The sequence below is a fragment of the Chelonia mydas genome, chromosome 16, assembly GCF_015237465.2.
Source record: "Chelonia mydas isolate rCheMyd1 chromosome 16, rCheMyd1.pri.v2, whole genome shotgun sequence".
NCBI lineage: Eukaryota > Metazoa > Chordata > Testudines > Cheloniidae > Chelonia > Chelonia mydas.
In genome coordinates this window covers 6578715-6595177 of record NC_057857.1, presented here as the reverse complement: position 1 = coordinate 6595177, position 16463 = coordinate 6578715, and the positions used below count along the sequence as shown (strand labels likewise).

At 50.7% G+C, this 16463-nt stretch overlaps 1 protein-coding gene across 1 annotated transcript in view; it reads right to left on the bottom strand.

The window, feature by feature from the left end:
• The window catches only part of ARRDC1 (arrestin domain containing 1), a 68024-nt gene that overhangs the window by 11441 nt on the left and 40120 nt on the right, over positions 1-16463 (bottom strand). Inside the window, exon 3 of the mRNA XM_037879470.2 lies at positions 987-1037. Within this exon, the coding sequence (XP_037735398.1) occupies positions 987-1037 (51 nt within the window). The remainder of the gene's footprint in view (positions 1-986; positions 1038-16463) is intronic.

The following is a 16463-nucleotide window of genomic DNA, read 5'->3' as shown; positions in this document are numbered from 1 at the left end:
ACAGTGAACAGAGACGGTCCCTGCCCCCAGGAGCTGACAATCATCCTCCCACTCTGCTCTGGAGAAGTTTACAATACAGAGTTCCCACCAGCGCTGGTGAGGAGGTGGGGTTGCTAATGCAGGCAGACTCCAGCAGCTTCAAGCTAGTTTTACTACTGTGTGGTTTAGTTAATATGGCTGTAGAGGTACCAGAGGTTCCCAGAGCCTCATCTGCACTAGGCAAAGAAGAACTGCCTAGGTCCTTTTCGGGTTAGCCAGCCGTGTGGTCAAGAGGCATGACTACGGTGCAGCTTCCATCATCGCTCTCACCAGCAGGGGTGTAGGGGTCTGAATTTGGCCCGTGGAGACACAAGTTAGGGCTCCCATCAGCACAACAGCTCCCAGTGAGATGCGTTTCCCTGAGATTCTCTAATGCAGACAGCCTCCAGAAGGATAATTCCTTGAAGGGCCAGATTTATGCAGCAAAGTTGCTCTTCTAAAAAGCCAGGCTCAATTTAAGACCAACTCCAGCTGTGCATTGAGAGGCAGCCCTGAGGGTCTCTCTTGAATAAAGGTTTGTGCTCTTACTGCCAGCGCTCTCCAATGCTTAACATGCTCTTAGGCCCGGACTAGACCAGGAGAACAGCTCTGGTTTGAAAACATATCAGTGGATACGACCTTAAAATGTGACTTTGCACCTGGCACGGACGTGCTTTAATACCGTCAAGAATCACTAGCTGTTTGTGGTTAACTCTGGGCTCCCACCAGTGTCTCCAATAGGTATTAAAGTCATGTTTAAAAATCCCATTAGCCAGCTCTGAATCACTCCCCCCTTCTCCTAGCTGAGCCAAGGTCTTAGAGGCTTGACAACAAAGGTCCTTTCCCCACTTGGCCAGCATGCGCTTTTTACCGTATAAGGCAGAGGAGAGAAGTGTCTCCCGGAAACACTAGCGTCACTACGTTTTCACAACCCTGAGCCTCCCAAGCAGTCAGTATCCCCACCATACCTGGCACCAGGAACTGGAAGGGAAAGGTGTGCTCGCCAGCTGTCAGAACCCCTGCAAAAAAGACAGAGCAAAAGGCAAATGAGATAATCTGGAGGCATCCCGGGCACTGAGCCTGAAACGGGATATCAGTGCATTAGCACCAGGCTTCTCCGAGAAGACAGACTGCCAGCTGAGAGCACGTGTCCAGGACTCATCCCCACAAAGCATTCTTCTCACCACAGCTGAAGCACTCACTCAGTGCATGGAATAGGCCAAGATCCATTTACCTGTCTAAACACTAGCAACAGGGGAGATATGGGGCAGGGTCCTGGGGGCAGCCAGTGCAGTGGTCAGAGGAGCAAGGTCTATAGCTACTGGTTGGCCACAGGTGACTGGGTGTGGGACCCAGGAAGGAGATGCATGTGAACAAGGCCAGGATGGTGCTGGTTGTCCTGGGCTTGGGGGAAGTTTTGGTGGTATCAAGCCAGTATAATCGTAATCTTCTCCACATGCTGCTCACCCTCACGGAGCCCATTTACCTAGATAAGACCAAACTCCCCCTCCTTCAGGCAGGTTGCTTTGCAGTCTCTGGCTCTCATCAGTGATGGGCCAAAGCTGGAACTCCTGAGCCCCATTAGGGTTAAAGGCAGAGTACAGTTTCAGACTTCTAGACCCTACAGTTTTGGTCCTGGTTTTTAGAGGACATGGCTGAGATCTCACAAATATCAGCTTGAAAAGACTTCAGTGCAGTTGATTGGATTTGTTCCACAACCAAGTGCAAGGATCATACAGTGAACAAGGCCTGTAATGCAATCGTCAGGCCTAGATAGACTGCAGATCCTAGACATGATCCTTGTGCTTTTAGCACGGCAGGCAGTCTCCCCTCCCTCCGTTCTACCTGGCACTTACACCGCAGGCCCTCACCTAAAGAGCTGGATGGGCTCCTGGCAGGGGCGCTGAGAGCCATTAAAGTACCCCATATATAAATGGAAGCCACTTCCAGCCAGGGGATGCGGCAGCACCCTCAGTTCCAGCACCTCTGGTTTCTGGGTCCCACATCCATCTTTTGTGACGTGAACAGACTTTAAGAGACTGTGACATGAGATAATTGCCGGTCTGGTGGTTTGCCTTAACAGTTATGGGTATTGAAGACACTCGGATTTGATCAGGCATTGGGAGAAGGGTTTAGATTTTGTACCAGAGACTTCATTTTATTTGGCATCAAGTTCTCCACTTCAGCATGTGCTGCCCCTTTTCCAAGCCCACTGTTACTTTAACTCCAGTGACCGTGCAGCAACTCGCGTGAACGTCTTTGGACCACATTAATGGCATTGTAACCGACTGTAGGAGCACTCCTGAAAGAGCAATCTGGAGAAACAAGCGGCAAAGAGCCAAGATTAGCTTGGCATGGCTAAAGCCATCAGCCAATCCTGCCTTTTAAAATTTACAAGCCAACTGCAATGCTCTGTGCACAGTTCTCATTTCTAGATTCCAACCTAGTTCATCAGCAGTTGATAAATTGCAGTTAAGGGCAGATAAGCGATACTGTTATACTTACTACCTATTTAATCTCCAGCAATAGACAACAATTTTGTAAAACCCTCTTCATTCTTGCTGTTTACAGGTACACGCGATTGGCAGCACAGCAAGAGGAACCTGCTACCAACTCACTGAAGCTGTATGTTCTGCAGGTAACTTATACTAGGAAGCCAGAGCCAAAACCCAGAACAGAGCTAGCTAATTTGTTGATACAAGAAATGGGCTACAAGACAGCTGCCAGTCAGTTTAGCAGTAGAACCCCATTTGTCAGCAGACTAAGCAGATTACTGGACGCAGACAGGGAAAGAGACGTGGACAACAATGGAGTTTCTCTTCCCCCTTTGCGGGAGACATTTTTGCTACATGGAATCCTGTAATGGGTGGGCCACTTCCTGAAGGCCTGTTTGCAGTCGGGATGCCTCTGCTGACACCTGCTTCTGTTCCCACCCTGCCTTTCAGGGCTGCCCCAGAACTGTGACCAACTTCTCTCTGGGTCAGCACCACCCCTGCCTGGAGCCAGTTTAACAGAGACTTCTTAACGTCCTCAGGGCCCCAAAAGAAAGTCCACTGCTGCACAAGATTCCAGACTTCACCACCAGAGCTCTTCTTCTGTCCCTGTCTGATCTTCCCAGCTAGAGCTCAGCCCTCCGGCACTGGCCTCTCGGCCCCCAAACCGCCAAGATCAGCTCCCATCCAGGAGCCTCCTTTCTGTCACAGCTCCCTTGGTCTCTCTGCAGGAGCCCTTCACCAGTTTCCTGATCTTACTGCCCCAGGTGGGGCTCACTCGGTGATCAGGGACAGCTAGGCCCCAGGCTCTCCTGCCCAAGGGCATGCCACCCTGTTACAACTCCAAATAGAGATTTCATTCACTCTCCAGAGCTGGAGGAGTTTGGATCAAGGTCTGCCTGGTTGCAAGCTTTGCTAGCAATTCTCACAATGTTTTATTCACACAGCCAAGCTGTGGGGGCTGCGCACGGGGGGGGGAGAGTGGGGGGAAATCAGCTGCACGACTCAGTACATACAGAAATCAACAAGCCTCTCTGACCTTCAATGGAAAGACACACAGACTGTGACAAGCATTAAGATCTTAATTCCTCCCAAACTCCTCGTGACTGAACAATGTATAAGCACCTTGTCCTTTAGAACAGGAAAGCGAATCATCCATTAGACATGCTGTTATAGGACTGGTTTTCAATCCTCTCCCTCCCCTCTCCCCCCCAAAAAACCAAAAACACCACCCCCACCCACCAAGGTGTAGGCTAAAGTCTAATAACTAGTCTAGTCACTAGGTGGTGTTCTGTAGCAACTCTTCAATTGCAGGCCTACAAGCCTTTGCTGGGAATTACATTAGGATTTCCAGGGTATAAGGGGTTACACCTGTGTTCTTAGGAGGGGTTGGAGGAGGTGTCTGTGTGAAGTAGATTTTTCGTTTCCTTTATTTGCCCAGCACTGAGACACAACGACAGGAAGTGCAGACCAATTCATGATAAAGATCACGCTATAAAGTCGCTGCACTGAAGCTACTTAAAAAACAAACCAAACCCCCCGCTCCCCGCTCTACCAATGTAATTCCTACATAGAATGGCTGAAGCACAGGCCTGGGTGCGGGAGACCTGATTTCCAATCCCCAGTTCTGCCATCAACTCACACCACGGCCTCAGGCAAATGAGTTCAGCTGTGTGCCTCTGTTTCCCCACATGTAAACAGGGTAATATATTCACCTACCATACTGGAGCTATTTGCAAAGCACTTTGGAGATGCAAAGCTCCGTATCAAGCGTTGATTGCTACAGTCACAACCCCCGACTGCTGTGTCTTGGCTTCTCAGCCCTAGCCGCGCGCGGTTGAAGTGTGGTTGCAGCATCAGACAGTTGGCTTTGCTTTTCTGGAAGCTTTCCAAAGAGGATACACAAGAGACAACATGTGGCCTTCTTCCTTGGAGAGGCACCTGTGCCCAGAAGGGTTTCCAGTGGCTGCACACAGACTATTTATGAGAACAATTAAAGTGTGTGGGGGGGAGGGAAGGGCGGGAGAAATAAAAGTCCGGCATTTTGCGCCCTCCTGTAAGATGGAGGCTGGCTTGCTAGCGCCTGGCCCGGCTGGATGCAGACCAGGCCACCCTCGAGACAGCTGCACTTCCAAGGGCCGTGCTGACTCTCGAAGTCAGTTATGCCCATTGCTGCTGCTGGGCCACCTTTTGTTCTAGTTATTGCCAGTGATCAGTGCAGCAGAGACAAGGAACTCCGCTGGGTGGATCTCAGCCTTCCTCAGGAAACAGACGGGGGCGGCCTTAAGGTACCAGTGCCATTTGTGATGCTCCCATTACCAAGAGTTCACTGAATACGAACTCTACTCTGGACCATCCTGCAGTTCAGTTTGTGCTGTTGCCGGAAATTACTTTTCCGGCCCCTCCTCACAGAGCAGTAATGGGTCATTCTCTGTAGTCTTCGTTATTGCTTGAGGGTGGGTTTGCACCACGCTTGACAAAGTCACGGGCGTAGGCTCAGTGAGGTAAGCGAGACCAGCCTGCCCCAAAGCCCCAGTACCCCCAGAATGCCACCGTGGGCTCCGCCAACCACAGCATCCCATCAAGCGAGCCTTTGGAGACAGAAGCTGCCTAGAGGCTGATGTCTTCATGGCCAGTAGCCAGGCCTTAATTTTCGGGCCTGGCCGTTATGCTGGACCAGAAATGGAATGAGAAGCCAGCGGAACCCGACATGCTCTCGAATCTCTGCTTTGTCAGGCAGAGAGAGGCTCCAGTTCAGGTCTGCTCTACGGTGACCCAGGTCAGAGTTGCTCCACCCTGTCCCCGCTCGGTCCTGCCCATGGATGGCCCCCTCCTTCTGCCAAGGGTAGGGCAGCTTTACGCCAGGAGACCCCCTGCACATGAGGAGTTCTCCAGAGGTCTTGGTGGACAGCAGACTGAGCCCAGCTCAACAGGCAGGCTCCTGGGTGTCTATGTACGTGGGGGTGCAAACTGGAGTGTCTGAAGGGTTTCAGCCTACATCCCCAGGCAGAGCAACACAGCCTAGTCTGAAGGCATGGGTAACAGCAGCTAAGCCACCACAGGGGAATGAGCCCAGGCTCCTGGCTGAATGGAGATGGAGCCCACAGTTCTCACCGCTGTTGAATGCGCGTCAAGAACAGTAAGAGGCTGCAGGTCACTGATGACTGGAAGGATGCGCCCTCGCTAGAGGCGGGTAGATGTTCCTGGCTCACTGCACCGGCAGCTCTCCTTGGTGCCAGCCAAAGCTCAGGGCTGCAATAGCAGCAGGTGTTACAAGGCAGAACCGGGGGGCATGTTAGAGCGGGTAGAACCTCAGCTGGGTCTGGCATTTTCAGGAGCCCTCAACCGAAATGTCAGTTTGGGGAGAAAGCAGGAGGGGTTCATGCTCCAAAGCAAGGAGTTAAAGGTGCATCTTCACTGTGAAAACCCCTGTGGCGGTGAGTCTCCAAGCTGGCTCTGGCTCACGCTATGGGGCTAAGAACAGCAGTGCAGACATTCCCACTTGGGCTAAAGCCTGGGCTCTGAAACCCAGCAAGGGGAGGGGGTCATAGAGCCCAAGCTCCAGCCCGAGCCACATCTACCCTGCTATTAGCCCCGCAGCACAAGCCCATGTTGGCTGAGCTGGGCTATGACACTTGTTGCCGCAGGGTGTGGGTGGTTTTTTTTTTTTTTTTTTTTTTTTTTTTTTTTGCGCAGTGTAGACGTACCCAAAGCCACAGATTCGGTAGGCAGCTTCAAGGGGTTGTGAACATTCCAGAGGACCCTGCTTGGCAGATTACGCAGCTTTCACAGCGCAGGGATTCCCTGTCACTGGCTTGCTGCCTCTCATCCCAGCGAGCGCTGGGTGTTTAGTAATCATGTTGTTCCTCCCAGCTTCCTTGTTCGCTATCCCTTGGAGGAAGGGATACCCCCCTCCCCCAAAGCACATAAAGCAGGGAGACTCATTCTAATTAGCTGCCATGTCTGACCCATTCAGGGCACAAGCTCCATCCTGCATTACTGCCACAAATCCCCCACACCCTAAATGGGTGCAACTCCAGAGACCTCAGTGGAGAAACACCCCCCTACACCCCAATGCCAGGGAGGGAGCAGAGTTGGGAGGCAGGTGTGGGGGAGAGGCAACAGGCTATTGCAGAGAAACGTACAAGGGTAATCTCCACTAACTCCGTATAGCCCGGATGGCTGGAGTCCCATGACTCACCATCCCACCTCATGCCAGTGTGGCTTAGCTTCTGTGGTCCCTTCCCTGAAGCCCCCGGGAGATGGGAAGGGGAAGAAGCAGCCTTCTTCACCCTGGTGGAGGATGTGCAGTAGATACCCCGCCTGAAGGGGATAAAGCTTTGCTCAGGCACTAGTAGACCGGGCTAATGTGATCCAACACTGGCCACTCTTCTGGTTTATTCCTGTTGAAGGCAAGTCCACAGTGCAAGATAGATTTGGGCAGATGCACCCTAGTGGAATTCCAAAGAGGAGAGGGAACAGCCCTGTTCCTGGAAGCAAGCGGATTGCTCTCCTCTTGTTGATGCCACACTGGTGACAGGACAGGATGGCTCCATCCACCCTCTCTGCACACAGCACACTTTGCCAGGAGCAGAGTCCAGAGTCAGTGGTGACAAGTTTTGTCCTGTGCTTCATTGCTGCTTCTGCATCTCACATCCACCAGCAGCTGTCACTCGCTGACTGCCGGGCAGTCAGTCTGGGGGACCTGCTGGTAGGAGGAAGGCTTAGATGACAAGCACTGCATGGATCATGAGAAGTGGGAGAGAGACAGACACTCCCATTCTCCCCATAGCTCCCCCAATTCCCTAACTGGGGCCTTTGGGCACCACCATAAGAAAATTGTTCTTGATCTTACTTGTATTAATTGTGCTCCCTGAGCAACCTTTAAGAGCCAATTTTAACTAAAAAGTTTTTCCCTTAGATACAAAAAAGGGGAGGTTTCCTCTTTAGTCCGCAGCCTGATGTCAAAAGTCTTGTTACATGGAACCAGCAGGGCCGAGAGATGTGTTTGGAGAGCAACATGGGAAGTGCCCACCTGCGGTCTGGAACAAGAGTGTTTTAAGGGAACCTATGTGTGGATTGCCGCCCCCCCCCGTCAGAGGCTGTGTGAAGCAGGTCTTGAAAGCAAAGCCCACAAATTCAACCCCATTTCTTCCCCCTCCCACCCATTCCATCTTGGATACCCAGAGTCTCCTCTGGAGAGACTGTCTAGTCTGCACAAAGGGGTTAAGAAAGTTAGCATCCTCAGCAAGTGATTAACTTAGGATTTCCAGAAGCCTGAACAAAGGGTGTAGTTTGTGCAGACACAAAAGCTTTTCTTGACATTTACATGAAGCTAAAAATACTTCCGAGAAAGTCATTATGCAGCAGAGGCAGCTGGATTAGCAGGGCTCAGTGATGAGGATTCCACCTGCGGCAGCTTTTCCTCCAGGTTGAAGAACTTGTGGCCTTTGAAACGTCTCCCCTACAGACTCTTGAGGGGAAGAATGGCTTGTCTACACTACAAAATTAGTGTGGAAATCAAAAGCCACCGCAGTAATTAAATTGGCTGATGATGTCCACGCTACCCTGCTTCTGGCAGTGGTACGTGTCCTCACTAGGAGCATGTGCACCGACTGACAGCCTGAGTGTGAGGCACTGACAGCTGACAGCTCCAGTTCACATCAGGGAGCTGGTTATGTCACATTTGGTCTCTGGCTGGGCTGACAGCTGTAGACCACAGGCTCTGGGGCTGACAGCTGGAGACCCAGACCAAATGCAAAAAAGTTTCAGCCATGAAACTGACAAGAATGTCAATTTCATTGCTGGTTGGTTCCCTGCTGTGAAATTGAGCCCACTGGGAGCTCATAGGGGAGAGCCCTGCTGCCACCTCCCAGTGAGAGCTCTCCCCCTCCCCATCCCACACCAGGAGGCAGCGTCGGGGCTCCAGGCTGTCAGCCAACAGGCGATGTAAGTAGCCCAGTGTCTACAGAGACACTGCGTTGCCCTAACTACATCGACCTAAGTGCTACGCCTCTCGCAGAGGTGGAGTTATTAGGTCGGTGTAGTGGGTGACTCACATCAGCGGGAACACCATTCTAGTGTAGACGCTTACAGAGTTAGGTCGACACAAGTTCAACCTAACTCTGTAGCGTAGACCTGCCGTAGACTGGAAGGAGCTTGATCTTTATTACTAAGGTTGTTCTGCTAAACACCAGTTGTGACTGTCTTACTGTGCACAGAGAACAATGTCCCAGGGTCTCATACAGTTTTCCTCATTGCATTCACTGCCAACTAAGGATTTGTCTGGGAACAAGGGACTCTCTGCTTTGCATCCCAGTCGTTCTGTTTGATCCTACAGTGGAGGTAACGATGGGACAGGTTTTAGTTTGTTTTAAGCCAGGGATCAGCAACCTTTGAGAAGCGGCGTGCCAAGTCTTCATTAATTTAAGGTTTTGTGCGCCAGTAATAAAATATTACATTTACAGGGCCCCCCCGACGGAACCCCAGGCAGGCAGCAGGCTCCATCCAGGCCGGCAGCGGGCTGAGCGGGGCCTGCAGCCGGGACCCTGGCTGGCAGCAGAGTGCCACTGAAAATCAGCTCACCTGCCACCTTTGGCACACATGCCACAGGTTGCGAACCCCTGTTTTAAGCCATTGTTACCTCATGGCAACACTGTCTCAAAGAAGGATTTGGACTTTGCTAGGGTATCCAGTAAGAGATGCTGGGCTAGAAAGGTCAGTTGCTCTCACGGTTAACTCAGATCTGGGCAACAGGAAGCCTGGGCTCTATTCCCGGTCACAGGGCAATTTGGTGCAGCCAGGCCCCCGTTCCAGTTCTCCAGCACGAACCACAAGAGGCCATCAGCATCAAGAGCAACAGATGGTCAGACTCCAGTGCCCTGTCCCACATGGGCTACTCAGACAAACCTATCACAATCTTTAGCATATGTATCCTCACCATCCCTGGGAGCTAATACAGTGCTATTATCCCCACTGTACAGATGGGAAACCCGTGGCACAAACAGTGAATTTTTCACACCCGAGCAATGCCGATCTAAACTTTAAGGGTAGACCAGGCCTAATGGAACAAGACATGTACCAGTGGCTCTCCCCTCAGGGCACAAGGATCCATGTGGCACCAGCAACCCTCCCGCAAGCCAGGTGTGAAAACTACAAACTTCCTTGTCTTAACTTTAAGACTTCTTTTTAACCCTAGTGAAGACACAGCCAGTCTTCACCTCAGCCTCACTCCAATTGCTCTGTCCACTTTACTCCCTTGTCTCTCCTTTGAGAGACCTTCCTCCTACCCAGACCACACCCAACGCATTAAGATTGCAGCACTAGCCTGCTGTTCACAAGCCATCATTCTGCTCCTGTGATCTAGTCCTGTCCAACCCTTTGCCTTTCTTATCTATGTAGGCCTTGTCTACATGGGGAAGTGTTACCAGTTACACAGGTATAGACAGACCAGGGGAACTCCCAGTGTGAACACGTCTCCAGGTAGAAGGGGGCTTTTTTTGGTTTTGTTTAACCCCCTTCCCAAGCAGCATAAGAAAGCAAATCCCTGATCACCCCAGCCAACCAACCCCAAAAACCACTCTTGTACCAGAGTAAGACTCCACATCTGAGACACACCAGCATAAGTGTAGGAGTTTAGATTAAAATTCATACCTTTGCTTTACTAATAAAAAGAAATGCATAGCCTATAGACAAGGCCTTAGATTGAGGGCTCTTTGGGCAGGACTGCCTCATGTGTCTGTGATTTGTACTGCAGTATGTGAGACCCGTCACGGACCAGGACCCCACTGTGCCCATGAGCGAGCAAACAGAACAGAGATGATCCCTGCCCCAAAGAGTTTAATACTTAGATCGTAAGACAAGAGAACAGGTGAACACAGAAGAAAGCAGAAGGAAACAAGGAGACACTGCTGGTCAGTAGGACATGTGGAGGTCTACTCCTCTGCACAGTGCCTAGTAGAGCAACGGGACCTCAATTCTGGTCTCTACCATAACCACCAACACAAGTCTCTAATGCAGGGATACTCCGAGCTCAGCAGTTCAGGAGTCCAATTAGCAATCAACATTACGCAGAAGATCCACAGTAGTAGCTGGCTATTGTACTATAAACAGTATGATGGGGCAAATATTTAATTGATATATAAATTTCTTACAGCAAATAAGTTAATAACTTAATGCACATTGATAACATAGTAAACGCATCCTGATTTAATTATTAACCAATCACTCAGTGTTTTAATATCATCATGTGCTGCAAAGAGCCGCAGGAGACACATTAAAGAGCCACTTACAGCTTCTGAGCCTCAGTCCGAGTATCACTGCACTAAAAAGGGTCTTCTCATCCCAAAACGTCTTTGGGGACACGGGGACCAGTACAGCGCCTGCATTTGTTTCTATCCATTGCCTGTTCCTCTATTCAGCCCCCCCTGATTCAGAGTCCGTCTCTGCGTATGATGGACACTGCTCATTTTAGTGAAGGCTTCTAGGAGGAGCACGCCTACCCGCTCTAGGACTGACGCCACCAGATATTATACATACTAGCTTTTGTGAAGGGCTTGGCGATTCGACAAAGAGAGCATTATACAAGTGAGGTGGATATCATTACCTCACTTACAGATGGGGAACCTACGGCACAGGGAGGTGAAGTGGCCATCTAGTCAGTGGTCGGCCTCTCGGTCTGACTGACCTGGATTATAGCTGCATCATTTTCTTTGGCATCCTATCATCTGTCTTCTGCAGTGGCCCCACCCCTAATCTCTTCAAATGCAGCCAACCCCATACCTTGATTTTGTATCCTACTCTCCTCTTAGCCCTGATCTACACTCCCAGGAGCTGTTACACCAACCTAACCCCGGTGTAGATGTGGCTAGGTCAATGGAAGAATTCTTCTGTGGACCTAGCTACTGCTGCTCAGGGAAGTGGCTTGCTACAAAAATTGACAGAAATACTCCTTCCGTCACTGCAGCACTGCACCCGCATAGTGCTGTAGTGTGGACGGGCCAGTCTTCATTTCTCTGAAAGTCACTCCACTTTACACTTGCCATCTTTTGAGAAACTCATCTCTACTGCTTCCAGCCTTCTATGGTCTGAAGCAGACATCAGAGTAATACTGTTAGCACACTGCTTTGATACCTTTTCCACTTTGGTACCAAAACATACCATTTAGCCATCCACACTTGTGTCTGATTCTGTGCAGGATTTGTGGCTAAGGCACACGGGCTTTGCACCTGATCTGGACAGAACCATTGGTACTGACCAAGCTGCCTAAGTCCACACAAGATTCTACTTGTTCTACGACTTCACCGCGGCTGCCTTTCAAACACTTCCTCTAGCACCCCCTTTCCAAGGCGCAGCCACTTTGTCTTCTTAAGTCCAAGGCAATGACACCAAATCCAAGTTAGTGAGGAGTATTAAATGCCACAGAAACAAGGGCTGAAGGGGTGCTGGAACTATGGAAGGGACCGTTGGATGAAGTGCTGACCCCTGCTGCTTGTCCAGGTGCAGACATACATTCTGGACATGCCAGATGAACAGGAACGCTTGCATGGCAGAATAGATGAACACCGAGCCACTGTCAGAAGAAAATTGCCTCTAATGTCGATGCACTTACTGGGTAATATGCAGGATCTAACACAGTTTATTTTAATTCAGCAAGTTAACAGTTAAGCAGTTTTAAGAGCAGCTACATTAGAAGTTTGCTTTGATGATAAATTGATTCAGTTTAGCTATGCTGGTGAAAACAAAACCACATGTGCACCCCACCTGTGAGTAGACCAGCTCTTAATCTACTAGCCTTTGCAAAGCACTAGACCCTTGAATGAACGCGGTTAGGGAAGAATGGCAAAAGGAGACTATCCCGTGTACAAAGCGCACAGGGACTACAAGAGGCGTATGGAAATAGAATTCCAGTAGGATCATGCTCTCTCGTAAATGGGTTCCTGCAACAGCCACCTGCCCTCTTCCCCATGGGGCAGGCCTGACTGCCCAATGCAGTTCTCTCAGGGTACATCTATACAGGGATGAAAAGACCTGCGGCACAGCCATGGATGGCCTGGGGCAGGAAAAAAAGTCTGTGTAGATGCTCAGCCCCAGAGCCTGAGCCAGCTGACCGGGGCCAGTCACAGGTTCTCTCTCTGCGTAGACACACTAACAAATAGTGACTTGGGGTTTCTGTCCAACGTGATGAGGCTGGATGTGCTCAACACCCTTGCTGTAACAGCCACTTGCAGTGGGATGCACAGACTCTAAAGGCTAACGACCCAGGCTGACCCCCATTGTCCACTGGCTGCCAGAGCAATTAAGATCTAATGGCCTGTAAGTACCCCACATTCCCAGAAGAATAAAAACTGTTTGGTCTATAGACATACAGGCACCAGAGAAGAAAAGGGGCAGGGAAAGAACCTTTGCATCACCCCTTAAACAGCATGACTCGCAGTACTGATGCGGCTAAGTGGGGCTGATCTAGAGGGGAGACAAGGGGAGGATCAGTGACAACCCTACTTACATGGGCCCCCACCCTTCCAGGGAGGGGGAGGTTACACAGCGTTTTGTCCTCTGGGCAGACAGTTCAGACCGGTTTATAATTACATGAAGCTCCTGTGTTGTTGTGGTTTCCTGGTTACAAACCACTGCTCCTGGACACAGATTAGTCTTGCAGTGCAGGTGGGACAGGACCAAATCATGGTTTAAAGTTTAGGCCAGTGGTTCTCAACCATGGGTCTGTGGCCCCCTGGGGGCTGCAAGCAGGTTTCAAGGGGTCCTGCCAAAATAAACCAGAAAGCAGGGCTACAACTGAAGCATTTAGCTCTGCAGGGGGCCCCCGTGGTATGGGGCCCCAGGGAACTGCCCTGCTTGCTACCCCCTAAAGTCAGCCCCCTACAGGTGGGCCATGGAGTTTTTAATAGCATGTTCAGGGGAGGGGGCACCTCAGAAAGCTAAAGGTTGAGAACCTCTGGTTTAGACTACGATCCCAAGCCATCCTATATATCTGCAAAGCCCCAGGCTTGAGCAATGTCTGAGGACAGGACTTTGTTCCATCTGCCAGACAGAACCACATTAGAGGCTAGAGCACCACAATGGGGACACAGGAGTCCTGGATTTGTCTCCCAGCTTTGCCGCTGGCCTGGTGGGTGACCTTGGGCAAGTCACTTCACCTGTGGCTCACCTTTCCCACTCATTTGAGAGCAGATGCAAAGTGCTATTCACAGGTAGGTACAGTATTGTTATTCCTAATGTCAGGCATGACTAGAGCATAGCTGTGACTTTTTTCCCCCTCTCATAGTGTAGATGGGACCCAATATGGTAAGAGGAGCTTTTATTAGTGGGCAAAACGGGCTAACCAAGTTTAACTTGAGAGTCACTGTTAATTAATAGCAGCTCCCCCCTCCCCAAGGTACAGAAAACGTCTCCTTGGTTCTGAATTTCTGCAACCAATGCTGCTTATCTCGGGTCTAGACAAGAACCTGGCCCCACCAGCACTCAACCAGCTTTACTGCAAGAACATTGGGGGATGTGTGGTGAGGGGAGAGAAGTACGTGGCCATGCAGCAGGACTGGCTTCAGTCTCCAGCTCTCCATACACATTGTCAGAACAACCTCCACTACCTGTCCTCACAGCCACCTCAATGACCTGATGGCTGCTTTTCACAAAGCTTCTGCTGGGCGTAGAGCAAGAGCACATTCACGCCAGCCTTCAGAATCCTAGAATATCAGGGTTGGAAGGGACCTCAGGAGGTCATCTAGTCCAACCCCCTGCTCAGAGCAGGACCAATCCCCAACTAAATCATCCCAGCCAGGGCTTTGTCAAGTCTGACCTTAAAAACTTCTAGGGAAGGAGATTCCACCACCTCCCTAGGTAACACATTCCAGTGTTTCACCACCCTCATAGTGAAAAAGTTTCCTAATATCCAACCTAGACCTCCCCCACTGCAACTTGAGACCATTACTCCTCATTCTGTCATCTGCTACCACTGAGAAAACAGTCTAGATCCATCCTCTCTGGAACCCCCTTTCAAGTAGTTGAAAGCAGCTATCAAATCTCCCCTCATTTTTCTCTTCTGCAGACTAAACAATCCCAGATCCCCCAGCCTCTCCTCATAAATCATGTATTCCAGTCCCCTAATCATTTTTGTTGCCCTCCGCTGGACGTTTTCCAATTTTTCCACACCCTTCTTGTAGTGTGGGGCCCAAAACTGGACACAGTACTCCAGATGAAGCCTCAACAATGCTAAATAGAGGGGAACGATCACATCCCTCGATCTGCTGGCAATGCTCCTACTTATACAGCCCAAAATGCCGTTAGCCTTCTTGGCAACAAGGGCACACTGTTGACTCATATCCAGTTTCTCCTCCACTGTAACCCCTAGGTCCTCTTCTGCAGGACTGCTGCCTAGCCACTCGGTCCCTAGTCTGTAGCAGTAAAAGAGATTCTTCTGTCCTAAGTGCAGGACTCTGCACTTGTCCTTGTTGAAACTCATCAGATTTCTTTTGGCCCAATCCTCTAATTTGTCTAGGTCCCTCTGTATCCTATCCCTACCCTCCAGCGTATCTACCTCTCCTCTCAGTTTAGTATCATCTGCAAACTTGCTGAGGGTGCAATTAATCCCATCATCCAGATCATCAGTGAGCAATCATTCAGCTCAGTGGAAGTGGTGAGAAGTTGGATTTCTTCTGCAGCTGTACCTTTGGTCTCCAAGAAAGCTTTCTGAAACCTCGCCCACAGGCCTGTGCCAGCGCAGAGGGAAGTGAAAAGGCAGAAATGCAGTACACTACTAGTGCAGTCGCAGGGCAAAACAGAGCCAGGCATGCCACCAGCACTTCATTGCTGATTTACCAAGGCTTTGGATATCGTAGGACTTAGAGATCCTGTTCCCTCTAATTTTTCCCACCCATGTGTGGAATGAATTTTGTTGTGTGCACCAATTGTGTGATGCATCACCTCCATATGGGTGCACATAACAAAATTCATGTCGTGGGGGTGGGGCTGAGGGGTTTGGAGCATGGGAGGGGGCTTGGGGTTAGGGCAGGGGACTGAGCTCCAGCTGGGGGTGCAGGCTCTGAAGTGGGGCCAGGGATAAGTGGTTTGGGGTGCAGGGCTACAGTGGGGAAGAGAGGACTCCCCCAAGCTCTCTCCTGCCACAGCAGCACTGGTGCTGGGCAGAAAAGAGGCACCCCTCCCCTGGCTGCAGCAGGTCCAGCCCGGGGGAGGAGAGCCCCTCCCCCAGCAGGTCTCGGCTGGGGCTGAGTCCAGGTCCAGGCCAGGGGAGGGGTGCCCCAGCTGCGGCAGGTCCAGGCCTGAGTTGAGGTGCCCCTTTCCTGGCTGGTCCCCGGAGCAACTGCATGGCGCTTAATAGGCTGCTGCACGGCCACGCAGATTACAAGGAATTTAGCTTAGAAGTCATGTTAGCATGTGTATCACACCACCAGAAACACTTCAGCCTTGCCTAGCGTAGGTCATCCTTGTACGTAGACACAGCCCAAATGGAACAGAGCCAGGTCATGACCTTCAAATTCAGGCCTCTCTTTGTTGGAGAGACTGGGGCACCAGCCTTGCCCTCCCCCGCCCCTGCCCCCACCACGCAAGAGGAGGCAGTTGGATACACACAGAGTGGTTAGCATGGCAGTCTCTCACCCAAACGCATAAAAATGCTGCATTTTTGTTTAAAGCAGCAGCGAGAGACTTTCAAGACTATTTGACAAACAACAGGCCTGGCAATATGGTAATTTCTCTCAGGCTACTTATTAGAGAATGATGCATTAAACAAGCTCAGCCGAATCCTCCAGAGAGGAAGAAATTACACAGTGCCTTTTGTTGGTCCCCCTGCCGCCCATCACAATAGCACAACCCTCCTGTATGCTGTAATTAGCCCTCCATCTCCAAAGATTTCATTAGAGGAGAGAGGGGCTCCTGCAGACTCCTGGTATTTACAGTGTTGTTAGCATGGCTCTGCCCCAG